Source organism: Mustela erminea, chromosome 10 (assembly GCF_009829155.1).
Source record: "Mustela erminea isolate mMusErm1 chromosome 10, mMusErm1.Pri, whole genome shotgun sequence".
Lineage (NCBI taxonomy): Eukaryota > Metazoa > Chordata > Mammalia > Carnivora > Mustelidae > Mustela > Mustela erminea.
Window position 1 is genome coordinate 94,138,953 of NC_045623.1, and position 25,977 is coordinate 94,164,929.

General features: G+C 59.1%; 2 protein-coding genes across 11 annotated transcripts in view; one reads left to right on the forward strand and one right to left on the reverse strand.

The window, feature by feature from the left end:
* Positions 1–17,046, forward strand: part of HSPG2 (heparan sulfate proteoglycan 2) — a 99,076-nt gene extending 82,030 nt beyond the window's left edge. For 8 of the 10 annotated variants that reach the window (XM_032303612.1, XM_032303618.1, XM_032303614.1 and 5 more), the window contains 34 exons: positions 500–651; positions 1,089–1,230; positions 1,488–1,639; positions 2,024–2,165; positions 2,282–2,422; positions 2,720–2,854; positions 3,084–3,265; positions 3,593–3,788; positions 4,045–4,224; positions 4,544–4,804; positions 4,984–5,188; positions 5,729–5,826; positions 6,208–6,474; positions 6,977–7,086; positions 7,288–7,435; positions 7,526–7,642; positions 7,996–8,013; positions 8,273–8,384; positions 9,081–9,225; positions 9,319–9,418; positions 9,574–9,683; positions 9,808–9,916; positions 10,472–10,570; positions 10,983–11,204; positions 11,485–11,729; positions 12,066–12,237; positions 12,362–12,484; positions 12,588–12,644; positions 14,477–14,552; positions 14,643–14,721; positions 14,854–14,924; positions 15,106–15,189; positions 15,559–15,662; positions 15,799–17,046. In XM_032303612.1, coding sequence (XP_032159503.1) covers positions 500–651; positions 1,089–1,230; positions 1,488–1,639; positions 2,024–2,165; positions 2,282–2,422; positions 2,720–2,854; positions 3,084–3,265; positions 3,593–3,788; positions 4,045–4,224; positions 4,544–4,804; positions 4,984–5,188; positions 5,729–5,826; positions 6,208–6,474; positions 6,977–7,086; positions 7,288–7,435; positions 7,526–7,642; positions 7,996–8,013; positions 8,273–8,384; positions 9,081–9,225; positions 9,319–9,418; positions 9,574–9,683; positions 9,808–9,916; positions 10,472–10,570; positions 10,983–11,204; positions 11,485–11,729; positions 12,066–12,237; positions 12,362–12,484; positions 12,588–12,644; positions 14,477–14,552; positions 14,643–14,721; positions 14,854–14,924; positions 15,106–15,189; positions 15,559–15,662; positions 15,799–15,971 — 4,727 coding nt within the window. In that variant the 3' untranslated portion in view covers positions 15,972–17,046. The remainder of the gene's footprint in view (positions 1–499; positions 652–1,088; positions 1,231–1,487; positions 1,640–2,023; positions 2,166–2,281; positions 2,423–2,719; positions 2,855–3,083; positions 3,266–3,592; positions 3,789–4,044; positions 4,225–4,543; positions 4,805–4,983; positions 5,189–5,728; positions 5,827–6,207; positions 6,475–6,976; positions 7,087–7,287; positions 7,436–7,525; positions 7,643–7,995; positions 8,014–8,272; positions 8,385–9,080; positions 9,226–9,318; positions 9,419–9,573; positions 9,684–9,807; positions 9,917–10,471; positions 10,571–10,982; positions 11,205–11,484; positions 11,730–12,065; positions 12,238–12,361; positions 12,485–12,587; positions 12,645–14,476; positions 14,553–14,642; positions 14,722–14,853; positions 14,925–15,105; positions 15,190–15,558; positions 15,663–15,798) is intronic. The other 2 variants (XM_032303613.1, XM_032303621.1) reach the window with 1 other exon arrangement.
* Positions 17,041–25,587, reverse strand: LDLRAD2 (low density lipoprotein receptor class A domain containing 2). The gene is made up of 5 exons (XM_032303623.1): positions 25,506–25,587; positions 23,299–23,742; positions 18,896–19,027; positions 17,755–17,922; positions 17,041–17,625 (listed from the first exon to the last, which is right to left on the reverse strand). Exons 1-5 carry the CDS (start codon positions 25,585–25,587, stop codon positions 17,438–17,440), a joined length of 1,014 nt encoding a protein of 337 aa, XP_032159514.1. The 3' UTR covers positions 17,041–17,437.
* Positions 25,588–25,977: the final 390 nt, after the last annotated feature.

The window sequence follows — 25,977 nt, forward strand, 5'->3', positions numbered from 1 at the left end:
CTGGGCCCTGTTCCGTTTACATGTTTCACCCATTTTCTCCTCACAACAATTGAGGTCGCTGTGACTATTCTCCCATTTTACAGATGGGAAACTGAAGCACGGAGAGGTGAAGTCGCTCTCCGAAGGTCCTACAGCTCCTGAATGGCAGAGCTGGGTCTTGAACCCAGATAGTCTGGCCCTGGAGTCTGGGTTCTTAGGCACACATTGCTCAAGTTTGAGGAAAAAATGAGTGATTTGTTTGGAGGTGCCTGCCCCTGGGCCCCAGCCACTGATGATGTTGGAAGCACAAGAGATAGTGGGGCCATGGTCTGGGGTGTGCCATTTCCCCCAGGCCAGCCCAGCTGCCCTGGGCTTCAGAGGAATGGGCAGCGTGGGGGGCATCAAGGCCATCTCTCCGAATGTGGTCTGGCCCCTGGTCTGAAAATCTGGGCACCCAGGGGTCAGGACTGAGGGCAGAGGGGTGGAAGCTCCAGCTCACTGAGCTCTTCCTGTGCCTCAGCCCCAGGCGGAGCCCCGCCCATCCGCATTGAGACCTCCTCTTCCCACGTGGCGGAAGGGCAGACCCTGGATCTGAACTGTGTGGTCCCTGGACAGGCCCACGCCCAGGTCACGTGGCACAGGCGCGGGGGCAGCCTTCCTGCCCGGCACCAGGTATGGGGTCTGGAGAAAGCAAGATGTGGGCACGCCTCACCCTACCCCACACCTGCCCAACAGTCCTGCCTCATTCTAGCCAGGAGGGAAAGTGGCTCCAACATCCGGGGCTTTAGGGAAAATTGCAGTGGAGGCCAGTGGGAGTCAGGAGGTCAAGAACAGGCTGGGCACAGCAGAGCCACCTCCGGCCTCCCAGCACCTGAGTGCAATTTAAAAAAGGCACCTGTTACTCAGAACGTTAGACTTTTTCTTGCCACAAAAAAAGTCATCAGCGTACACCACACTAAGGCCTCAGGGGGTCGCCCTGCACAGGATGTGGCCTTCGCAACTATATGTGACGGTCCTGGGGTGTACGTAGCAGAGGACTTGGGCATCTGAAGGCCATGGCTGCCAGCACCCCAGCTCACTCTCCCTGCCCTTGCCCTGATGCTGGTCAGGTCCACGGACCCCTGCTGAGGCTGAATCAGGTGTCCCCAGCTGACTCTGGAGAGTACTCGTGCCAAGTGACCAGCAGCTCAGGCACCCTGGAGGCTTCTGTCCGAGTCACAATTGAGGCCTCCAGCCCGGGCCCCATTCCTGGTGAGTGACAGGAGCAGTGCGTGATGCTGGGACACAGGTTTACAGAATCCCTTCCTGGCCTTGCTCTCCCCTGCTTCTCCAGTAGGGCTCTGGCTCTCTGCTCCGTGAAGGTCCTCCAGCTCCTCCCACCAATCACGGGGGACCAGCCCTGGGTCTGGGTAGCATGAGCCCCAGGCATCCTGTCACTGCCACTGCCCTCAGTCCCTGCCTTCGTCCCCGGGAGCCTCACCCTTCTCACCCACCCACTGTGTCCACAGCTCCAGGACTAGCCCAGCCCATCTACATCGAGGCCTCCTCCTCCCACGTGGCTGAAGGACAGACTCTGGACTTGAACTGTGTGGTGCCCGGGCAGGACCACGTGCAGGTCACGTGGTACAAGCGTGGGGACAGCCTCCCTGCCCAGCACCAGGTACAGGGGCCTGATGGGGAGCATTCCAGAGCAGGCTGGGTTCGACCTGCATTTGCTTTCTGTACCCCAAACCTCGTGTGAGCCCTGGCCTCCTCTGGGACCCCAGGGGACACCATAGTTTGGGGAGCAGAGCTGCTCAGTGGGGTAGTAAGAGACCTGGGTGTTCTGGCCATGCCACTGAGTTGTCCCCAAGATCATTTCCTCTTCTGTCAAGTGAGCTGCTTGGACATGTAGGAGTCGGTAAAGGAAGCTCCCTCCTCCCTCCCAACTGAGGCCCTGGGCTCCTGGGACTCCAGGGAGAGCTTGGCCCCTGCCATAGCGGGCTTGGGGACTCGCCTGGCCCCAGGCACTTTGGCGTGATGGCTGTTCCCTCCTCGCTCCCAGACCCACGGCTCCCGGCTGCGGCTGCACCACGTCTCTCCTGCTGACTCTGGGGAGTATGTATGCCGCGTTGTTGGTGGCTCCGGCCCTGAGCAGGAGGCTTCCTTCACAGTCACCGTCCCTCCCAGCGCAGGGTCCTCCTACCGTGAGTGTGGCAGATGCCGCAGGCCGGGGCCCAAGGGGAGACTGTGGAGCTGAGGCAGGGGTGCCCAGCCAAGCCGGCCCACCCGTGCCCAGCCTCCTGCCTGCCTCACCCCGCAGGCCTCAAGAGCCCTGTCATCTCTGTCGACCCGCCCAGCAGCACTGTGCAGCAGGGACAAGATGCCAGCTTCAAGTGCCTCATCCACGACGGGGCAGCTCCCGTCAGCCTGGAGTGGAGAACCCGGAACCAAGAACTGGAGGGTGAGCTGGTGGGGTGGGGGAGGCGAGCAGGATCCTAGAGGCCACTGGGAAGGTGGGATCGCTGCTGTGGGTGGGGCCAAGGCTGAGGAGGCCCCTCCCCTCTGGGGCCTCACTGTCTCCTAGGTGCATGGGGAGAGGGCTGAACCCGGGAGTCTCCAGGGACTCCCATCTGCCACCTGGGACCCTGTGAGTTAGGCTGGAGGGGTTGGGGATGCGGGGCCAAGTTACACCTACTGTCATCACAGAGGCACAAGGACAGCCTCACTGACCATACCCTGCCCCATGCCAACTCCACAGACAATGTCCACATCAGCCCCAACGGCTCCATCATCACCATTGTGGGCGCCCGGCCCAGCAACCATGGTGCTTACCGCTGCGTGGCCTCCAATGTCTACGGCATGGCCCAGAGCGTCGTGAACCTCAGCGTGCACGGTGAGCAGCTTCAGCCTGGTCTCTGCCTCCTGCTTCCAGCCCTGATTCTGAGCTCACGACCTCCAAGTTTCAATTCTGCCTCTAGCCAACACCTCCCTCTTGGCCATTCTCCCTCTCGGCCTCGGTTTCCACGTTGATGCAGAAGAGTCCCCACCGGGCAGTTACTGAAACAAGGGTTGTGACGGGTAGAGCCCTGCCTGTGTGTTAGCAATGTCGTTCCTCTGGGTAGGGCCCCCTACTGTGTCTGTGCTCCCCGAGGGCCCCGTGCGGGTGAAAGCAGGCAAGTCCGTCACCCTGGAATGTGTCAGCGCTGGGGAGCCCCGTTCTTCGGCTCGCTGGACCCGGATTGGTGCCCCCACCATCGTGGAGCAGCGGCTGTATGGGGTCGTGGACAGCCACACAGTGTTGCAGGTGAGGCAAGTGTTCCCCTGGGAAGGAAGAAGGAATGGCTGGAAGGATGGTTGGACGGGTGGGTGCTTGGATGGGTAGATGGGCGAGTGGGTGGTTAGGATGGATGGATGTGTGGTAAGTGAATGGGGGGGGATGGGGGCTGGGCAGGTGGGTTGATGGACAAGTGGTTGGGCAGACTAATGGGCTGGATGTCTTGAGTAGGAGCCCTCAAGCAGCCAAACAGGAGACCTGGCAGCGGAGGGAAGCGGGAAAGGCAAGCCAGACCTGGGGGCTAATGCCCAGGTGCCTATGTGTGCCCACTTACCCGGCATCCTTGCTTTCTTCCAGATCTCATCGGCTAAACCATCAGATGCGGGCACCTACGTATGCCTGGCTCAGAATGCACTGGGCACAGCACAGAAGCAGGTGGAGGTGATCGTGGACACAGGCGCCGTGGCCCCAGGGGCCCCCCAGGTCCAAGTTGAAGAAGCCGAGCTGACCATAGAGGCTGGACACACAGCCACCCTGCGCTGCTCAGCCACAGGTGTGGACGGGGGCTGGCACCTGGGGCAGGCAGAGCAGTGTGGCCCTAGGGCCTGAATGGTAGACGTGAGATCTGAAGATGCTAGTGTACCCAGGGAGGGGACTTCGCTGCTGGCACCACCCAGTGATGGCTGAGGTGCCCACTCAAGGAACCCTATGAAGGGATGAGACCACCCGGTTGCTGCCTCACCAGTCTCGTGCCCAGCTCATCCCCAGGGTAGCCCAGTGACCTCTGTATCTTTCTCTCCACTCTGCAGGCAGCCCTACACCCACCATCCACTGGTCCAAGCTGCGCTCCCCGCTGCCCTGGCAGCACCGACTGGAAGGTGACACACTCATCATCCCCCGCGTAGCCCAGCAGGACTCAGGCCAGTACATCTGCAATGCTACCAGCCCCACCGGCCACGCCGAGGCCACCATCGCCCTGCACGTGGAGAGTAAGGCACTCGCCCACCCTCCTTGGGATACCCTCTCTGCCTTGCATGGAGGTCTGAGCCCCCAGGCTGGACTACATCCTGGGAAGAACCCCAGGAGTGCCATGCAGAGGGCCCCGTGCCCCGCAGCCCCCCAGAGCCTGCCCTTGTCTGAGACCCACCTTCCCCCCTGGCATCCTTGCTTCCCTCATCCCCAGCCCTCTGCTACAGACCATTCAGCTTCCTGATCCTTTGGCAGGACACCTGTGTCTTACACCTGTGTCTTACACCCTGACCACTGCTCTTCCCTGCCCTGACCTCTGTGTCCCCGCCCTGCCCCCAGGCCCACCATACGCCACCACGGTCCCGGAGTACGCTTCGGTGCGGGCAGGGGAGACACTGCAGCTCCAGTGCCTGGCTCATGGGACACCCCCGCTCAGCTTCCAGTGGAGTCGCGTGGGTGGCAGCCTCCCCGGAAGGGTGACCGCCAGGAACGAGATGCTGCGCTTTGAGCCCGCGGCCCCCGAGGACTCAGGTCGCTACCATTGCCGGGTCACCAACAAGGTGGGCTCGGCAGAGGCTTTCGCCCAGGTGCTTGTTCAAGGTGAGCAGCCCTGGCTCAGGCAGGGCAGAAGGGCTTCTAGGAGAAGAACATTCCTTGCGTGCTAAGATGGGGGTTTTCTGGATCCTGGGAAGGGGAGGCATCAGGGACATTTCTCTCTCTCTCCCTCTCTTTCTCTCACACACACGCATACACACAGAACCTCATACATGTCCCCACAGGCTCCTCTGGCTCTGTCCCGGCCACTGCCATCCCAGCAGGATCCACGCCCATCGTTCAAGTCACACCTCAGCTGGAGACCAAGAGCATAGGTGCCAGCGTTGAGTTCCACTGTGCCGTGCCCGCTGACCGGGGCACCCAGCTCCGTTGGATCAAGGAAGGGGGTCAGCTGCCTCCTGGCCACAGTGTGCACGATGGGGTGCTCCGGTGAGCCTGGGGGTAGACCAGACTGAGCTTGAGCCCCTCAGCCCAAGGTGCATGGGTGCTGTTAGGATATTCATCCCGTGGGGCTCAGATGAAACTGTGTCCTTGGGCAAGTCACTTCCACTCTCTGAGCCCAAATGTTCTCATGCATACAACGGCTTATATGAGACCACATGAGACTATCTAAGGCACGTGAAAGGCCTTCGGTAAATACTGGCTCTTGTTTATATCCTGATCAGTAGTGTAGGGGAGAGGGGACAGGCTCCGAGGCTGGATACATACACATGACCCAGGTCTCAGCTCTGCTGCTCTGTACCGGTGTGAGATCTTGAGATCTGACCATGGTCTTGGCTTAGGATGGGTGTGGTGACGTGTGTCTGTGTTCCTGGCCTACCCTACTCCTTACCTACCTCATGAAGTTCATGGGAGACCAGAAGCTCACAGCCAGTACTAACCTCTGATGGCTCTGAACTTCTGTGCCATTGCAAAGCATTCTTGTCAGCTGTTTATATTTGCTGATGTCTTATTATTTTTTCTTTACAGAATCCAGAACTTGGACCAGAGTTGCCAAGGGACATATGTTTGCCAGGCCCATGGACCGTGGGGACAGGCCCAGGCCAGTGCCCAGCTGATTGTCCAAGGTAGGTTGGTGCCTTCGGGGTCCTCCTAAGGGCAGGAGACAGAGATGAGGGCCCAGGGACTGTGTTCCCCAGGAAGCCCCTTAAATGTCTATGAATAAAGAGAAGTACTCGATGCTATCTTGAGTCCAGCACAGTACAGGAGACCTGACAGACACTGCAGGGGAGGGAGGAAAAAAGAAGATGGGGGCAGCGAGTAGGGGCTCAGACCAACCAATGCAGAAGGACAGCAGACACTCAAGTGAGGGAACCTGCAGACAAGTGCGAGTGTTCAGGAGCGAATGCACAAGAAAGCACATGGACACTGGGGGCTCCGGGCTCATGTCCTTGGGCTAGGTGCGTGGCAGACTGGCCTCACTCTGCCTCCCCTTCCCTCCTCCCCAGCCCTGCCCTCGGTGCTCATCAACATCCGGACCTCCGTGCAGACCGTGGTGGTTGGCCACGCCGTGGAGTTCGAGTGCCTGGCCCTGGGTGACCCCAAGCCTCAGGTGACGTGGAGCAAAGTCGGGGGGCACCTGCGGCCCGGCATCGTGCAGAGCGGAGGCATTGTGAGGATCGCCCACGTGGAGCTGGCCGACGCAGGACAGTATCGCTGCACCGCCACCAACGCTGCCGGCACCACCCAGTCCCACGTGCTGCTGCTCGTGCAAGGTGAAGGCCAGCAGGGACCTCCGCGGGGACAGGGGGCATCACCAGGAAAGCGGACACGTAGCCGTCACCCTCTAGGGCACCTGCTCTGATGACGGAGCCCCACAGCCCAGTCTGATGGCAGAGATGACCTAAACACAAAACAGACACACGAGAGTGCGAAAGAACAGAGAATGCAGGGCCGACACGCCTCTGTGTCTTCAAAGGCAGCTCCTTTTCACCCCAACCCCCATGACCTGCCCCCAGACTGACAGCCGTGGGGGGCGGCACAGCGTTCCCCCAGGGTGTGTTGAAGCGTCTCAGGCTGCGGAGTCCAATGGACCCGTCCCTGAGCCCCGACTGCCCCATCCATGTGTGCAACCAGCAGGGAGCCTCATCTGTGACCTGGGGACGCAGTGTCTCCCTTCAGAGCCAGTGTGAGGATGGAATGAGTCAGGACACGGCCTGGGCTCTCAAATGGTGGCTGTCATCATGTTGATGGCTGGTGTCTCCTTCCCACTCCTAGCCTTGCCCCAGATCTCAACACCCCCAGAGGTCCGTGTGCCTGCTGGTTCTGCAGCCACCTTCCCCTGCATGGCCTCTGGCTACCCCACCCCTGACATCACCTGGAGCAAGGTACGTGCCTGGCAGGGGCACAGTGGGCATACCTGAGGGGCAGGGGCTTTGTCTTCACCATCTCGGTGCCCCCAGGACCTGACCCAGGCTCGGCACAGAGCTCATGCTCAGTGTTCAAGGGTCGGTCTGCGGCACGATGGGAGGCAGGCCATGCGGAGGGGTGGGCCAAGGCCCGGCTCTGGACTGTGGGTGTGTTTACAGCTGGATGGGAACCTGCCGCCTGACAGCCGCCTGGAAAACAACATGCTGGTGCTGCCCTCCGTCCGACCTCAGGACGCAGGCACCTACGTCTGCACGGCCACTAACCGCCAGGGCAAGGTTAAAGCCTTTGCCCACCTGCAGGTGCCAGGTAAGACAACACCTTCCCGACTCCAGACTCAGCAGTCGCCCTGCCCACTGCCTGGGGGGGTGTGGTTCTAACCTGGTTCTCTGCCCACAGAGCGGGTGGTGCCCTACTTCACTCAGACCCCCCACTCCTTCCTGCCGCTGCCCACCATCAAAGATGCCTACAGGAAATTCGAGATCAAGATCACCTTCCGGCCCGACTCAGCTGATGGTAAGCCAGAGAGAGGCTGCCGTGGGGTAGGGATCTCCTAGAGTAACCCCCGCCGCTATCTGAGCCATCGTGACCCCCGGGTCTTACCCAGCTCCCTTAGCTCCCTCTGTCCTGCAAGCCCCAGGTCTGCCTTCTGGGCCCTCCCTTGTGCCTCCTCCTGTCTCTCTGCCCCTCTCTGCAGTACCTCCGACCTCTGCCGGGCACAACCCCACGCAGCCTCCTGCCCCAGCTTCCTGTTCCTTCTGTTCTCCTTCCGTCCTTTGTCTGCATCTCTCAGCCTTCCCTTCCCTCTTTCTCTCTCTCTCTCTCTCTCCCTCTCCATCTCCTACGGCTCTCTGACTTTCACTGTCCAGGCCTCCTGCTCTACTCTGGTGAGTCTCTGCCTCCCTGCCTTCCTTCAGGTAGGCCCTCTGGTGTGAGTGAAGCAAATTCCCTGTCTTTAGGCGCTCTGAGCCAGTCCGATCCAGAGACCGTGAGAAGGCCCTGGCTGTGCAGGGCGTGTGGAGGGAGGGACAGGAGCTGGAGAGTGACCGCTCCCCGGCTGCGGTCACTCACATTTGGGGCTGGGCGGCCAGGGAGCCTGTGGCTGGTGGGAGGCCCCAACACAGCTGTGCCCTCCCCCCACCCAAGGGATGCTGCTGTACAATGGCCAGAAGCAGATCCCAGGGAGCCCCACCAACCTGGCCAACAGGCAGCCTGACTTCATCTCCTTCGGCCTCATCGGGGGAAGGCCCGAGTTTCGGTGAGACCTTCGCCCTCCCCATTTACGAGGGAAGGGGGCTGGGGACCGGACTGCGGGGTTTCAGTCAGGCACACACCCCCGGACTGAGCCGAATGAAGGAGGATGGAGGAGGCGCGGCCGTTACCCTCGGTGACCGCCCGATCTGCCGGAGCGGGCGCTGTGTGTCGGCCCGCCGTGGGAGGAAGCCGCCTAGACTCGCACAAAACTCCGGCCGAGATGCTCAGTGGTGCCGAGCGCGTCTTTGCTGAGTGGGAGCCCTGCAGACCAGGACTTGTCCGTTCATTCGCTCAAAAACTATTTGCTGGACACCTGTCTGTTCTGTGCCAGGCACTGATACAGACAGATCGAGTTCTGCCCTTGGGGCAATAGATGACTTTGGCTGGGGAAGAGTAGCCATAAAGAGGGAAAGCAGCAAGGTGATCCCCAGGGCCACAGAGCCAAGGGCAGTTAGCGCCCCGCGGCTGCTCTGGATAAGCCCTAGGGATGGGGGGTGTGTCGGGGAGGAAAGGATCTGAGGAAGCGGCAGGGTTGGGGTGAGCTGGGGGTGGGTGATGGGGGAGGACAAGGCAGGGACAGGAACTAGATCAGAACTGCAGGAAACAGTGACATCACCTCTCCCCAGGCTGGGCCCCCTGCCCGGCCCTTCTGACCAGCCCCGTACGCTCTCTTCCACCCCGGCCCCACCCTGGGGAGCAGGTTTGACGCAGGCTCGGGCATGGCCACCATCCGCCACCCCACGCCGCTGGCGCTGGGTCAGTTCCACACCGTGACCCTGCTGCGCAGCCTAACCCAGGGCTCCTTGATCGTGGGCAGCCTGGCCCCGGTCAACGGGACCTCTCAGGTGAGGTCCCACTGCCCCCCCCCCCCCGCCACTTCTAGCCCCCTCCCCTCCTCTGCCCAACCTGTCTGCCATCCGGGCTTTTCCACTCCCCAGGGCAAGTTCCAGGGTCTGGACCTAAACGAGGAGCTCTACCTGGGTGGCTACCCCGACTACGATGCCATCCCCAAGGCGGGGCTAAGCAGCGGCTTCGTAGGTGAGCCCCCGCCCGGCCTCCATGCCTGGCCGAGCCTCAGCAGGCCAGCTGGCAGAGCCTATGGGGAGTCTGGGAGCACCGCGGGGTGTGGGCTGTGGGCTGGGCAGGCCTCCTGGCACCCTCCGCTGTCCTCATCGTGGCCCCCCACCACCCAGGCTGTGTCCGGGAGCTGCGCATCCAGGGCGAGGAGATCGTGTTCCACGACCTCAACCTTACAGCGCACGGCATCTCCCACTGCCCCACCTGTCGGGACCGGCCGTGCCAGGTAACCCTACAACACCATGCGCCCCTCACTACCCCCAGCTGCTGCCCCTCCACCCGGATGACCGCCCTGGGAAGTAGGGGAGAGCCAGGGGGTTCTCTGCCTGACTTCTGGGGCGGCTTCACAGAACGGGGGCCAATGTCAGGATTCGGAGAGCAGCAGCTATGTGTGCATCTGCCCGGCCGGCTTCACCGGGAGCCGCTGTGAGCACTCCCAGGCCCTGCACTGCCACCCAGGTGTGTGACCCACCCTTCCGGTCACTGCCGCCCCAGTGCTCGCCTCTGCCCGTAGCAGCTCCTCCGTCCCCCCCACCCCAGTGCTGACCCTATTTAGCTCACTCTGTCACTCACCCAAGTGCTCACCTCTCCTCACAGCTACTGACTTCGATCCCTGCCACCCTAACACCCACTCTGCTCCCTGAGTTCTCACCCCTGACCCCAGTGCCCAGCTACTCATCCTACCCCTGTCACTGCTGCCGGGCACCCCTAACACCCCAGGTACCTATCTCCTTCCCAACTCTCACCAAAGTCGCCCATGACCTACCTCCCGGATACCCAGCACCCCACGCGGTTACCCCATCACTCCTGCATTTCCCTCCTGTGCTGTCCCCCACCAAGCCTCCTTGGTGCCCCCTACCCTGCTGTCGTCCAATCCTCCTGCCCAGTCTCCTGATGCAGTCCTCCCAGGCTGGTCATGGCTCTGGGGCTGCAGTAGGTAGGGCTATAGCATCAGGACCCCGCCCTCTCCCAGGCCACCTCAGTGTCCTTCTTGCTGGCCCCTCTGTCCCCCAGAGGCCTGTGGGCCAGACGCCACCTGTGTGAACCGGCCTGATGGCCGAGGCTACACCTGCCACTGCCACCTGGGCCGCTCAGGGGTGAGGTGTGAGGAAGGTGAGTGGAGCTAGACCAGAGTCCCTGGGGGAGCCCGGGATGGAGGGGGGAAGCTGGGCAGGGACACTCGGAGGTCACAAAGGGCCGTGTGGATGATAACATGAGTCCAGAGCCAGAAGGCCTCAAAGTCACCAGGCTAAACCTCTGCCCAGCCTGAATCCCTCCCAGGAGGGTCTGTAAAAGCCACCTCCCCACTCTCCCCACCGACCTACCCCACCCCCACCGACCTACCCAACCCCCACCCCCCCACCCCCCCACCCCCCGCTTCCAGCCTGTTCTGTGGGGCCTGAGGGCAGGGACTCCTGTACAGCTGTAGCTATTACCCAGCCAGTCCTGAGCCCCAGGGTCTGGAGCGGGCCAGGCAGGGGAGCCGGGACCCCCTCTGGGCCTGGCTGAGCTGTGGCTGCCGCAGGTGTGACAGTGACCACCCCCTCCATGTCGGGCACTGGCTCCTACCTGGCACTGCCCGCACTCACCAACACACACCACGAGCTGCGCCTGGACGTGGAGTTCAAGCCACTGGCACCCGACGGCATCCTGGTGTTCAGTGGGGGGAAGAGCGGGCCCGTGGAGGACTTCGTGTCCCTGGCGATGGTCGGCGGCCACCTGGAGTTCCGCTACGAGTTAGGGTCAGGTGAGCGTGGGACACCAAGGACAGATAGGCTCTGGGCGCGGAGCTGTGCACCCCCCCTCGGCTCCCCATGCCCTAAGGAGGGCTGGAGGAGTACCCTCAGAAGTCAGACTGACCCGAGTCCCCTGTTCAGTGACATCCGTTCTCCACATGGGAGTTTGGGCAAGTCTCCTAGGCCTCTGTCGGGTTCCTCCTGGAATGTCCTGTCCGCTCAAGTACCTGCATGGAGTGGGCAGGAGGGACCCTCTGCGGGCGCCATCCCCATCTGGCATCCCCCCACCAGGGCTGGCCGTGCTGCGGAGCCCTGAGCCACTGGTCCTGGGCCACTGGCACCGAGTGTCCGCCGAGCGTCTGAACAAGGACGGCAGCTTGCGCGTGAACAGCAGACCCCCAGTGCTGCGCTCCTCGCCAGGCAAGAGCCAGGGCCTCAACCTGCACACACTCCTCTACCTCGGGGGCGTGGAGCCCTCCGTGCGGCTGCCGCCGGCCACCAACGTTAGCACTCACTTCCGTGGCTGCGTGGGCGAGGTGAGCAGCAGCCCCCAGGGGCCCGCAGGGGAGGAGAGGGGAGGGAAGGAGAGGGTGCAGGCCAGCTCCCCCTACCCCCGACCCCACAGCAAGCCTGGGCACTTTCCTGCCAGCCTCAGTTCCCTCCTCTGTGCAGCGGGTCACTCCATCGAGGAGCGACCACCGTGCTGGATATCCCTGGCACACAGGAGGTCTTCAGCTTAGGTTCCTCCGTCGCCTGTGCTACAACCCCCGTTAACACCCATATTCCCACTTGGGTTCCCAGCTACCCTCCACTGGGCAGCCTGGCCTCTGCCCCCGGTATGCCCAGAGCCCCTCAGCGTCCCTGTGCCACAGGTGTCCGTGAATGGGAAGCGGCTGGACCTCACCTACAGCTTCCTGGGCAGCCGGGGCATCGGGCAGTGCTACAGCGGCTCCCCTTGTGAGCGCCAGCCTTGCCAGAACCGTGGCACATGCATGCCAGCCGGCGAGTATGAGTTCCAGTGCCTGTGTGCAGACGGCTTCAAAGGTGTGCGAGCCCACCCCTGACCCTGGCTCTGGCGCGGGGGGGTGGCAGGGGAATCGAGGGGAGGGTGCAGACAGGAGGGGCAGCTGCCTTGACCCACACCTGCTCACGGTGCCTTGGCCCGCAGGAGACCTGTGTGAGCATGGGGAGAACCCCTGCTGGCTCCTTGAGCCCTGTCTACACGGGGGCACCTGCCAGGGTACCCGCTGCCTCTGTCCCCCTGGCTTCTCTGGGCCCCGCTGCCAACAAGGTAACTGTCCCGGCTTCTCCCCACCTCTCACTTGTGGCCCTGGGGGCGACACACGGGGCCCGCAGTGTCTGTGCCTGCTGAACGTACCTGCCTCTCTTCATAGGCCCTGGACAAGGCACAGCAGAGTCCGAGTGGCATCTGGAAGGCAGCGGGGGCAACGGTATGTACTTCCTGTGGCCAGAGAGGCTTGTCTCCTCCCTGGCCTCCCATGTCAGCCCCTCTCCCAAGGAGCCCACACTCTTGTTTCTGGCCTGTGAGCAGGACAAGGCCACGTGAGAGGCTCATTGGGCTCAGAGTGAGGGAACAAAGAAGAGCCCAGCAACACAGAGCTGGAGCACGCCCTATACTTCTGGCTAGCTGAGCCCGCGAGGCCGCCCGGGGTGGGTCCTTGAGCCACTCTCACCTCAGTTTCCTCCTCTACATTCACACATCCTGTCAACAAACTCTTTTGTGCCCGTCCTTGCCGTTGAGGCAGGAAATACACGATGAACAAGGCAAGACCTACCTTCTCAAGGATTCCACAGGCTATTTAAAAGCAGTGATCATTTTTTTTTTTAAAGATTTTATTTATTTATTTGAGAGAGAGACAGTGAGAGAGAACATGAGCGAGGAGAAGGTCAGAGGGAGAAGCAGACTCCCCGTGGAGCTGGGAGCCCGATGTGGGACTCGATCCCGGGACTCCAGGATCATGACCTGAGCCGAAGGCAGTCGTCCAACCAACTGAGCCACCCAGGCGCCCCGCAGTGATCATTTTTTTAAAAAAATCAGTGTTTATTAAACTTTCAGGGATGCTGGGCTAACTGTTTTGTATATAGCCATCTTTTTCCTTCTCACTAATGTGATAGGAGCAGTAGTGGTAGAGCAGCTAAGAACACGGGCTCTGGATTGAAATCCTAGCCCTGCCGCCTACTAGCTGCATTCCCGTGGGTGAGTCACTTACCCTTCTGTGCCTCAGTTTCCTTATGTGTAAAATAAAGAGGAGTGACATTCTTCCACAAGGGTTGGATAAAAGTTTGTGTCAGGATACAATTACTTAATGTACTCAAAATGCCTAGAACATCGTCTGATCGACAGTAGGTACAGAATGTAGCTTTTATTAACATTATGTCTAAGCCACAGGGTTATTGTAAGGATCCCTTTAAATGAAAGGGTGCTTGCAGCCAGCTGTGACACCCCTCGTAGGTTATTTGGCACACAGTAGGTGCTCAGGAAATGTTCACTGTTCGCATCTTTGGGTGGACAGTGGCCAAGTGCCCTTACCCTTCTAGGCCCACAGGGACCAGCACTGGCCTGAAGATGGGTCTGAGCAGGTAGGGCTGGGGATGCTGGAACCACACCCAGTATGGACACTGGGGCCTAAAGGTCTGGGTGGCCATGCTGGCTCCCCACTTTCTGGGCAGGTCGCTCACACCCACCCCAAGCCTGTCTTCCCCTCCCCTCTGTAAGAGAGAGGGAACACAAGGGCTCTGAAACTTCTATGTGCCAGGGACCTAGGTGACCAGCTCTCCTGGTCTGCTCAGGGCTGAGGGGTCTCTCGGGATGTGAACTTCAGGAACTAAAACCAGGACAGGACTCAGCAAATAGGGACAGTTGTTCATCACCCTATCTGGACCCTCCTGAGTACATAAAATAAAATACATAGGATTTCAGAGGAAACCCACTGTACTGAGATAAAGTTCTCAAAATATTTAAAATTTGCCGATGATGTATTAGTGACAATTCATAAGTCCTGCTGTGGCCCCTTGGGTTTGCTGCCCACATGCATAACGGAAGGAACAACTCCCTTTCACTGAAATGAGAGCCCCAGTATCTCTCCGTCCAAGTTCACAGGCCCCTGACCTGTGTCCAGAGCCCTCTGGGGTCTCTGGAGACTGCAGGCTCAGGGCCCCCATGGTAGCACACGTTGGGGTGGAGGTAGGGGTCCGGAAGCCAGCACGGTGGCCGCCCCATCCAGGCGAGCAGGGATCTCACTGTCCCCACATCCTCCTGCAGATGCCCCTGGACAGTATGGAGCCTATTTCCACGATGGTGGCTTCCTTGCCTTCCCTGGCCGCATCTTCTCCAGGAGGTGAGATAGGTGCCGGGGGAGCCATTGGGTTCAGGGAGGGGAGCAGGAATCTGCAGCTTCTTGCCCCTCACCCGCCTCCTCCACTCCCAGCCTGCCTGAGGTCCCGGAGACCATCGAGCTGGAAGTTCGGACCAGCACAGCCAATGGCCTCCTGCTCTGGCAGGGCGTGGTGAGTGTGGGCGTCCAGCCCGGTCTCAGGGTCGCCAGTCCCCTGGTGGGAGAAAGGAGGGTGGAGGCCACAGCAGCAGGGGTCTCGGCTCTCTAGACAGGGAACCCCAACGACCCTGTGCTTCCCTGGCAGGATCTGGGAGATGCCGGCCGCAGCAAGGATTTCATCGGTCTCGGGCTTCAGGACGGACACCTTGTCTTCAGGTGGGTCCGGGCACCTGCCCCTTCCTTCCCCTCCCTGGACCCCCGTACCCCTTCAGGGGCTTCCCCTCTGCTCAGTACCATGGCTTCTCCCACGAGAAGCTGCAGCCCTCCCGGGACCCCAGCCCCCCAAACCAGCTCCATCTGGCCCAGCTCTCACTGTCTTGGCCCTGTGTGACTGCAGCTACCAGCTGGGCAGTGGGGAGGCCCGCCTGGTCTCTGAGGACCCCATTGATGATGGCGAGTGGCATCGGGTGACCGCACTGCGGTAAGAAAGGCCCCCCAGGCACTGGGGTGAAGGGCACAGAGTTCTGGGGTAGGACAGGATGCTGCCTGCCTTGTACAGGGAGGCAGGCTTTGAGCTCTGGGAGAGAACTTGAAGCCTAGGCGGGCGGAGAGCCCACCAGCCTAAACACAGACACCATGGCGGTGGGGGGGGGGGGAGGGCAGACACCCAAGGGGACAGGTGACAGCTGAGAGAAGTACCAAGAAGCTGTGCTTGTGGGGCCAGATCTTATCCAGTGGTGGAAGGAAAAAGCTCCAAGCAGGGGCAGGCCTTCCTGTCTGGCATCTTTGTGGCAAAGGGAGGGGTCCCTTGGAACTGGTGATGAGGCCCCCACCCCTATTCCGCCAACAGAGAAGGCCAGAGAGGCTCCATCCAGGTGGATGGTGAGGAGCTGGTCAGCGGCCAGTCGCCAGGCCCTAACGTGGCTGTCAACACCAAGGGCAGCATCTATATAGGTAAGTCCCAGGCTTGGACCCCGGTACAGGCCTCGGGTGCCCTCCCCAGGACCAGGGAAGGAATGGGGCCCCCACGGAGCTAGGATAGGCCAGGCTGCGGGAGCTGACATGCCCCGTCCTCTCCCGGTGCCTGCAGGCGGAGCCCGCGATGTGACCACACTGACTGGGGGCCGCTTCTCCTCGGGCATCACCGGCTGCATCAAGAACCTGGTGCTGCACTCGGCCCGGCCCGGCGCTCCACCGCCACAGCCTCTGGACCTACAGCACCGTGCCCAGGCTGGCGCCAACACCCGCCCCTGCCCCTCATAGGCGGCTGCCTGGCCCACACGGACTCCCGGGCAGCGTCCCAGCCCCACGACGTCGAGTATATTATTATTAATATTATTATTATGACTATTTTGTAAGAAACTGAGGCAATGCCACGCTTTGCTGCTACTGCCCTGGGCTGGACTGGAGGGTAGACATGCCACCCCCAACACCAGCACCCCTGGGCCGAGCCGCGGGCTGCTAGGTAGGGCAGGTCGGATGAGAGCCGGTGCCTCAGAGGGCTGCCAGGACTGGGGGTCAGACGCAGTAGCCGAGTGGGCTCAGAACTGTCACCGCCGCTGGAGAGCCCCTCCCCCCACAGAGCTGGGCTGTCCCCGTCCCACGGCCCTCCGGCAGCCCTCAGTCCTACAAGAGCCAACCACGGCCCACAGCCTGGTGCCTCACCAGCTCCCTGGAGCAGGGGGCCTCGCAATTGCCTTTGCCACCCTCCTCTGGGTGGGGAAAGTTCTTTAGTGCCAACTGTGGAACAAAAGGCAGCTCACCCCTGGGCAGGCCACCTCCCCCCCCCCCCCCACCAGCCCATGTCCCAGCCCCTTTCACTTCTGCCTAGCCAGTCGGGCCACCTGCCTCTGGCAGCCTCCACCTCCCACTGAGCCCTCCTGGGCTGCAGCCCCCCACCCCACCCCTACTCCCCAACACCTGGCCCAGGGCCCCTTCCCCTCAGGGGCGGCAAGGGAAACTCTACCCCAGCTCTTCCCCGGAGCTGATACAGGCAGAGCCCAGCACTGAGAGGGTCTCCCCGCCCACACCAGGCCATATCCCCCCACTGATCTGGAAGTGAAGGCCCAGGGGACATGGGGGGAGGAGGGCATTGGTGGTTGAAAAGAGTTAGTGCCTTGGGTGGGGGATGCCAGGACTCATGACTGGGAGGGACAGGAAGGGGACATGACAGCCCTGCCCCCATCTGCGGGAGCCTGAGGGCCCAGCTGGGGGCACGTGACCTCCCCACCAGCAGCCCGCAGATGTGGGGTCAGGACGCCTGGCCTCTGTGTCCTAGAAGGGACCCTCCTGTGGTCTTTGTCTTGATCTTTCTTAATAAACGGTGCTATCCCCGCCAGAGCTGTCTCCTGTGCCCCTGACTGGGGCTTGACTCAGTGGAACCCAAGGGGGGCCCGGGGGGTGGGCAAAGGCGGGCAGGTGAGTTCTGGGAGTGAAGAAAGGCAGCTGTGAGAGAGTGAGGCCCCTGCCCCCGCCCTTCCCAGATCTAGCAGGGTGCCAGCGGCCACCCGAGTGACAGGGCTGGTTAGCTCCATGTCCCTCACGACACCCACAAGGCAGGAGAGGAGCAGACTGAGTCTGAGGCTTTTGTGACATGCCCAAGGTTAGGTGGCCCTCCTGGGGATGGGGTAGAGCCCTAAGTCTGTCTGACCCCAGAGCCCAGGCTCCTGTTTCCAAAGCTACAGCCTCTACGGATGTCCTCCCTGATCCTGGAAGGCCAGCCCACTTGGCTACAGCCCCCCAGGAGCCACCTGGCCAGGTGACGTGTAACAGATGGTGCAGCCAGGGCAGAGGCCCTGGGCACCAGCCCACCAGGCCCGCCAGTGGGAAGAGCAGCAGCACCAGAGGAGGCCCACGAGAAGGCCAGCAGAGGCTAGGACCAGTGAGCAGACCAGCGCCACACCTCGGAGCCAGGAACCTGCAGAAGAAAAGGAAAGCCCACTCAGGCCGCACCCTAGGCCTGTTGCCCTGTCCCTGTCACATGGGGAGGGATAAGTGTGACCTTGGTGGGAGGAGTGGAAGCAGGTGGGAAGCAAGAACCATCTACCTCCCAGAGGAGCTGTTGTACCCTGCTGTTCAGGGGCCCGGCCTGTGATGGGTGTCCTCTGGGCGGCCATCTGGAGGGTTTCTGCAGAACTGAAAGCTGAGGGGAGTGTCAGGGTCTTGAACACAGGGCCATCGGTACCACCTGCCCGGCTGGGCACCAGAGGGGGACCTGCAGCAGGAAATAATAGAGGAACACACAGAACTTTCCAAGGCTTGACTTGGGCTCACTGAAGCCTCCCCAAACCTGTCTGAGTTTGTTACTATCAGTATTTCCATTTCATATAAGGAAAGTGAGGCCTGGAAAAATTAAGTCGCTTGCCCAGGTCACAGAGCAGGAAGTACTAGGGGAGGACTTGAGCTCACACTGCCCAGCTCCAGCGCCCAGGGTTACAAATGGGGCTACTTCTCAAGAAGGAGGAAGTGTCTGTACTGAGCATTCTCTGGCCACCAAGCACCATGTTGGGCACTGGGCTCTTTACCTGTGGTATTTCACTTAGTTTAGGACAACTCCAAACGTTAGGTTTATCAGCACCTACAGCCAGGTGTTTAATTTGCAGTAAACAACCTGTTGAACCGTACATGGCAGCCCTGTTTGCAGATGTGGCATCTTAGATTCCCAGAGCTTCCTGGGTGCCCTGTTTTGGTCCCCCTGTCCACAGAAGTCGTTCCTGGTCATGCTACTCCCTGACTCTATGACCTTGGGCAAGACATTTCTCCTTCCCTAGGCCTCAGTTTCCTCATACATAAAACATGGGAGTCAGACTGGACAATGGTTTCCAAAGTAAGTCTTGAAGATTCAACTCAAGTTGATGTCCCTTGATAGGACATCAGTCAGCCAGGGTCTGGGCCTCCATGTCCAGTTAAATAGAGCATCTCTTCCTCTTGGTCCTCTGCAAAATTCCACTTAGGAAAAGCTTCCACCACTGAAATACCATTTGGAAGCAGCTGGACTAGATGACTTCCAGCATCATTCCGGCTCTAACTTGCTCTGATTCTCAGATAGTCCAGTCTACACAGGTTCCCCACTCCTGCCCTGCCCCTGCCCCCAGTCTCTGCACTGAGGCCCTGCCCCAGGGAAGGGAAGTCAGCCCTAGTTTCCCTCCTAGCAGCTCAGCAGGGCCCAGGCCGCACCCATCACTGACCTCTGCAGTTGGCTGGTGGCCAGGAAGCCTGGTCACTACCATCGCCACAGTTGTCCACGCCCCAGCGATCGCATACCAGGCTTGGGGGCACGCACCTGCCATTCCGACAGCGGAAGTAGGCACCGCAGGCTCCTGGGGCCAGGAGGGGAGGCATGAGATGGGGACCCTGAGCCAATGCCTAATGCACAGGGATGCGTAGCCCTATAGTGAGTGGACATGGGAGTTGGGAGCCACAGAGAGCTGCTTCTGTGTGCGTGCAGATGAAAGCATAGGTGGAGACAGGTGTATGGTCCTCAAGATGATGCCGATGGCTGACATTTACTGATTCCTGTCTGATGCTGGCCATGGCTCTCAGCGCTTCACCCACATTCAGCTCCTGAAGTTCTCACAATAACCCTACATGATAAACACTGTTCCTTCTCCCATTTCAGAGATCAGAAGACAGGCACAGAGAGCTCAGGTCACTTGGCCAAGGCTACACAGCTTGTATCAAAGCAGCAGATGAGGAATCCAGTCCCACACTCAGGAATGCCACCCTCCCCCAGCACTCTGGTCCTCCTTGTCCCGATTTCCATCCCTCTGCAGCCCTCCTCACCTCAGCAGAACATGGATTCACTTGGTTATTTGTCAATGGTCCGTCTCCCCTACCATGATGTCAGCTCAGAGAGGACAGGGACTTCTCTGCTGTTCATCGCTCTATCCCTAGAGCCTAGAACAGCACCTGGCACATTGCAGGTGCCCCTGTAACATTTGTTAAATGAATGAATATGCATGCAGGTGAATGAATTGTATGACTTGATGTGCATGGTGTGCAGAGAGGCTGACTTACCCAGCATCCCATTCTGTGAAGAAAAGCTGGTTCGGTGGGGTTGCCCAACACCCTGGCTCAGGGGTGGGCATGGGAATCAGAGCATTCCATTTCCTGGCTCCAGAAATGGACACATAGCCCACATAACTACTCAAACTTGGCACTGGCACTCTTGCTAGAACCATAAGAAAAGATGCTCGCTCTCTATTTTGTTGATGTTAGAGCTATAATGGTGACCATGGGTTTGGAGCTGCGGGATCATCTTACTGCCAGATAGAAAGAGAAGCTGCCTGAGAGGGAGGCCAAGCAGATTCCCACAACGCAAAGACAGAGAACAAGGACACAGAGCCCAGGGGCCATTACTTGAACTGCTGGATCCAGCTCTACCTGAACCAACACCTCAATACCCCAGTTACAGGAGTCCCTCCCCATTCTCCTTTGGCTAAACCAACTTGAGTCGGGTTTCTTTTGTCTACAGATGAAAATAAAGACTACATAACAGGTATGGAGATGTAAGGGTGAATGTGACACAAAACACAAACAGTGGTGTGGTTGTGTATGGGCAGTCATGTGTGAGAGTCAGTGAAGGCATGTGTGCAAGAACCAGGCAGCCTGTGCCTGCAGGTGTGAGTGACGGGGGGACTGCGTGTGTGGCCTAATGATGTGAAATGAACCCTTCTTCATTCAAGTGACAAAATTGATCTAAGGAAGCCAGAGCTATGATAGGGCTTCACCACTGCCTCCTTTCGGGAGTCCATGCGAACGAACACAGACGCCAGCAGCATCCCTGGCTCTGGCTGACAGCGGCACTTGCAAGCAGGCAAGGCCACGGGGAGAGAGGGGGAGGGTACGGAGGGAGGGGTTAATTCTCCATCAGCCAGTGAGCGCTGTGTGCAACACATCACAGGCCCCTGGGCCTGCTGCAGCCTGTGGAAGCCCTATGGAAGCCTGGGAGACCCCAAGGCCACCACCTTGGCCCTAAGGATTTAGAGTCCAAATTTCCCATAGTTCCTCCTAGAGCCAAAGACTAAGGGAGAAGAGAGAAAGAATCTAAAATCCAAAATTCAGGGGCGCCTGGGTGGCTCAGTCAGTGAAGCGTCCAACTGTTAGATTTTGGCTCAGGTCATGATCTCAGGGTCATGAGATCGAGCCCCACAACAGGCTCCATGCTGGGCCTGGGGCCCGCTTAAGATTCTCTCTCTGCCCCTGCTTCCCACCCCTGCTCTTGGTCACACACACACAATAAATAAATAAATAAATGAAATTCAAAATTCAGACTGGGCACTAGGTCAGGGGAGAAGAAGGTGGGCCTTGTCTAAAGAGGCCATGAGGGGGGCGCCTGGGTGGTTCAGTGGGTTAAAGCCTCTGCCTACGGCTCGGGTCATGATCCCAGAGTTCTGGGATCGAGCCCCGCATCGGGCTCTCTGCTCTGCAGGGAGCCTGCTTCCTCCTCTCTCTGACTGCCTCTCTGCCTACTTGTAATCTCTGTCTGTCAAATAAATAAATAAAATTTTAAAAAATAAAGAGGCCATGAGGGACGCCTGGGTGGCTCAGTTGGTTAAGCAGCTGCCTTCGGCTCAGGTCATGATCCCAGGGTCCTGGGATCGAGTCCCACATCGGGCTCCTTGCTCGGCAGGGAGCCTGCTTCTCCCTCTGCCTCTGCCTGCCTCTTTGTCTGCCTGTGCTTGCTCGCTCTCTCTCCCTCTGTCTCTGACAAATAAATAAATAAAATCTTAAAAAAAAAAAAACGAGGCCATGAGACGGCCCCTGGGACTCTGGCGGACCAACTCAGTGTTAAAGGGCCGTCCATGGGGCTCCTGGGTGGCTAAGTGGGTTGGGCCTCTGCCTTCAGCTCAGGTCATAGTGTCAGGGTACTGGGATCGAGCCCTGTGTCGGGCTTTCTGCTCGGCAGGGAGCCTGTTTCCCCCTCTCTCTCTGCCTGTCTCTCTTGCCTACTTGTGATCTCGCTCTCTGTCATATAAATAAATAAACTCTTTAAGAAAAAAAAAAAAAAAAAAGGGCCGTCCAGGGCCTGGCACATTGAAGTCTAGCTCCCAGTGAGCCTGCATCTGAGTCTCAAAGTGCTTGCACTCCCACATTTGAATCCCCAGCCTGGATATCTTGCCAGCATGGGCACTAAAGTTTCTCTGTGCTTTTGGAATCCTCTGGTTTGGGCAGCTTGCCTACTCGCCATCACCGGACACAGCCTCTGCTGGGACACACGGGAGTATCTCCAGTCCTGGGGAAGCCTGCGGGGGCTAAAGCCTTGAACTCACTTTGAACAAGAGGACGTGCGCTCGAGCCGCTGAAGCCCAGCTGTGCCGCTTGTGAGCGGGGAGGCCTGGGCACTTTTCCTAACCTCCCTGAACCTGTTTCCCACTCAAAAACAGGAGGACAAGGAGACAGGTGTGGTGCGGCCGGGAGGCCCAGACACATCGGCACGCGAAGGGCAAAGGCAGTGGGTACCAAGTGACTATTAACTACTGTGAGTTCCCCTTCCTTGCTGTCGCTGACAGCCCTGAGGGTCCTCACTCCGCCCCCCTGCAACCCTCTGAAGGGCTGAGCCAGGACAGAAGAGCCGTGTGTGAACTTGAGAGTGTGTAAGGTATATCTAAGTGTGCAAAGTGGTGCTGTATGTGTAGGAGGAGTGTGACATATACTGTGTGGGAGTGTGCGGTATGGGACGTGCGCGGCTTGTGTGTCGCAGTGTGCAAGGCATGTGGGTGGGTGAGTTGTGTAAATGAGCACAGACTTCTGGGTTGTATGCACATACACAGTGTGTGTGAGTGTGGGTGTTGGGATGTGAGGTTTGTACGTGTGGAGTTGTGTGAATGAGCGTGCAGTGTATGAATAAGGGTGTTGGGGTACGAGGGGTGTGAGTGTGGGTCATGTGAATGAGTGTGCAGGGTGTGTGGGGGGGTGTTGAGGCGTGACGGTATGCGAGTGGTGTTGGATGTGAGGTGTGGGAGTGTAGGAATGGTGTGGGAGAGGGAGTTGTGAACAGGTGAGTGTGTGAGTATGTGTGAATGAGTGTGTAAGCCATGAGGGTTGAGTACAGTAAGTGTAGGTGTTGGGTGTGAGGTGTGTGAGGGGGTCGTGTGAATGAGTGTGCAGGGTGTGTGAGCGGGGGGTTGGGTGTGAGCGTGTGGGGTGGTGTGAATGAGTGTGCAGGGTATATGGGGTACGTAGCGTGCATGGATGTTGAGGCGTGAGGTGTGTGAGTGGGGGGCCGTGTGAATGAGTGTGCAGGGTGCATGTGGGTACTGGGTATCAGGTGTGGGAGTGCGTGGGAGTTGGGAATGGATGAGTGTGTGCAGGCGTATGTCGGCGGCTGGTAGGGGCTGGTAGGGGGACTGCCATCGGGGCCCTGGGAGTCAGATTTATTGGGTCGACTCCGGGGGTCTGCAATGCCCCCTTCCCTCCTCCCCCTCCCCCCGGGACGCGCTCAGCCCGCTGCCAGTCCCCTTGCCCCAACCGCGTCCAGGGCCCAGCAGCCGCCCTCATCCTCCGCGCTGCAGGTGCCACACCGGTGACCCCAGGCCCACAGCTGCCCCTGGCTCGGGGCCCCCGGTCCCGGCCAACAGCCCCCACCCACCCAGCCGGAAAGAGGTGGCATCGCCCACGAAGTCCACGCGGGGCTGGCGGCCTCTGGTGAGCAGGCGGAGGCCCAGGAAGGGCCCGGAGGACGCTACAGCTGCCGGGATGGTCAGGCCGCAGAGAGGGGCCCCCAGGGGCCGCGGCGCCCCCGGCGGGCCCTCGTAGAACTGCAGGTAGGACCCGGGGGCGCACCGGTCGGCCGGCGCCGTGGAGGAGGCGTTGGACGCCGGGGATGCTGGGGGCGCCCGCGCCGCCGCGGCCAAGCTGTAGACCAGGAAGAAGCGGAACTGGAATCGAATTCTGTCGCCGGCGGCCGCCGCCCCCATCCAGAGCCAGCAGTCGGTGTCCGGGGCCACGAAGTAGAACCTGCGCGAGGCGGAGTGCGAGCGCAGCAGCAGCCCGGCCCCCTGCCACGTCTGCCCGCAGAGGTCCACCAGGTCGGCTGCAGGGAAAAGCAAAAACCCTGGAAACGCGCGGCCTGGTTCCGAGCCCTGCCCACTGTGTGACCCCCAGGTAAGTCACTCACCCTCTCTGAGCCTCGGTTTTTTCATCAACAAAATGGAATGATTGCCCAATCTCAGAATTTTGAGTAATTTAATTACTCAAAGGGTTGAGTAATTTAATTCAGGTCCTCAATCTCTTATTCAAAAGCTCTGGAATATGTTTCAGAATTTTCCAGATTTTTAGAAAGGTAAGGTAGGTAATACAGGAGATTATGTTGTAGCCCTCCATGATCAAACACATTTTCTAGAGCAAGTCTGCTGACATAACCCTAAGCATGACAAATAAAGACAAGAAACAGCCTCCTATCAGTTCAAGTCAAGTGTCGCCTGTACATTAGTTAAGAAGGAGTTTTGGCTTTCAGAGTTTCTCTTATTTTGGAATTGAAAATAGAGGACTGTGGGCAGGTAAAGGTTCAGCGCTCAGGACAGTGCTGTGCATTTAAAGAGTGTCACAGAAGCGTTAGCTATTATTAGTACCTTATCCCGGGAGGGGTAGACTCAACTGGGCCTCTGCCTACCCCAGCCTTTCCCTGTTGCTCTTTGGAAAAGAACCCTAATATCTCTCAGCTGTCAGTGAGCAACCTACCAGGTTGTCTCCTGGTCATTGGCCTAAACCAAGCTTTGTAATCCTAATTCAATTTGCGGGGTTTAGGGATTGATTTGGGACCCAATTCTGGCCAATGAGATTGAAGAGGTTTGCTGAGGGCTCCTGGAAAAGGTTTTCCTCTCTGATTAAAACAAAACAAAACAAAACAAAACAAAACAAAAAAACAAACAAAAACCTGAAAGCAGTTGTCTGAGGATGCAAGGGCCAGGGCCGTAGCAGCCATTTTGCAAGGATAAGGTCATGAGAATCATGAGAAATCATGAGAATCATGGAAAACGTGAACATGGTGGAGCTGCTAAATTAACCATTTCTGGAATCATCTGTGGCCACTCTTCTTGAGTGAAATAGCAAACGTCCTTATCGGTTAAACTCTGTTAGTTTGGTATCTGTTACTTACATCCCAAAACATCCTCACTGCTACAGAGTTGTTGCGAGGACTGAATGAGATAATGTGCAAATAATCAAACTAGCTCTGATTTTTGTAAGGATGGAAAAGAGGAAGTGGCTTTTCTGGTGCATAGTAGGGACACCAGTGGGTGTTAAGGACCAGCCAGGATGTGGGTCTTTGGGGGAAGAAATTCACTGTCAGGGCTCTGGATGTGGGAGCATTGTCTCAAATCTTCGCAGATCTAGTCAAGCCGGAACCTGCCCTAAAGGCCAATGGTGAAAGAGGGAGGCTTGGAGAGTGAATGAGTTGAGCACCTTTTATGTGCCCGGAGCTAAATGTCTTACACATTTATCTCATCTTATGTGCATAGTAATAATAGTCCCTTAAGGAGCAAGGGCCCTTATTCCCACTTTGCTGGTGCAGAACCAGAACCGGAGAAGTGAAGCCGTGATGTCACTGAGAGTGTGAACACGGACTGTCTGACCCCAAAGTTCACAGTTGTTGTTGTCCACCGCCTCCTTCCCCATACACACTCCAGACCCCTATTTCTGGGTGGCTTGGAGTTCCAGCCTCCCAGAGGAGTTTGGGGTACCAAACAAGACCAGTCACAAGACTTTCCAGCCTCCTCCAAGTCAAGGGGGTTACGGTCTCTAAGGGTGGGAGGACCTGACCCCCTGCTGACCCCAGCTGAACCCCCTCAGGCTCACCTGTTTCCAGAGCAGACACAGCCAGTGCAGCCGCCCCCAGCAGAAGCAGCCTTTGGGGCAGCTGCCCCAGACAGACCTCCATCCAGGCCCTGCTGTGCCCAGCAATGGGGCAGACTTGCAGGATCCTCAGTTTGGGGTCTTTGGGGAGACTGTGGGGGGGTCCTGGCAGAGACTGTGGCAGGACACAAGGAGCAAGGGGAGGTAAGTCCATCAGCCCTCTGGTTTCTTTATAGTGATCTTTGTGCTCCAGATCCTTCTTCAGATCAGGATTGTATCTAAGGTTGCCATGGAGATTTGGGGCTGAGGCTGGAGCCTGGGGAAAGTAGGCGGGGAAGATGGCCACTCACCCCCTGCCAGATAGGAACCAGGAACCTCAGATCCGGTTCACCCACAAGGCTTCTGGGAGGGGGGCCCACAGTCTCAAGGAACTGCTGAGCTCTGGATAAATTGACACATTAGGGCTGAGCTTGAG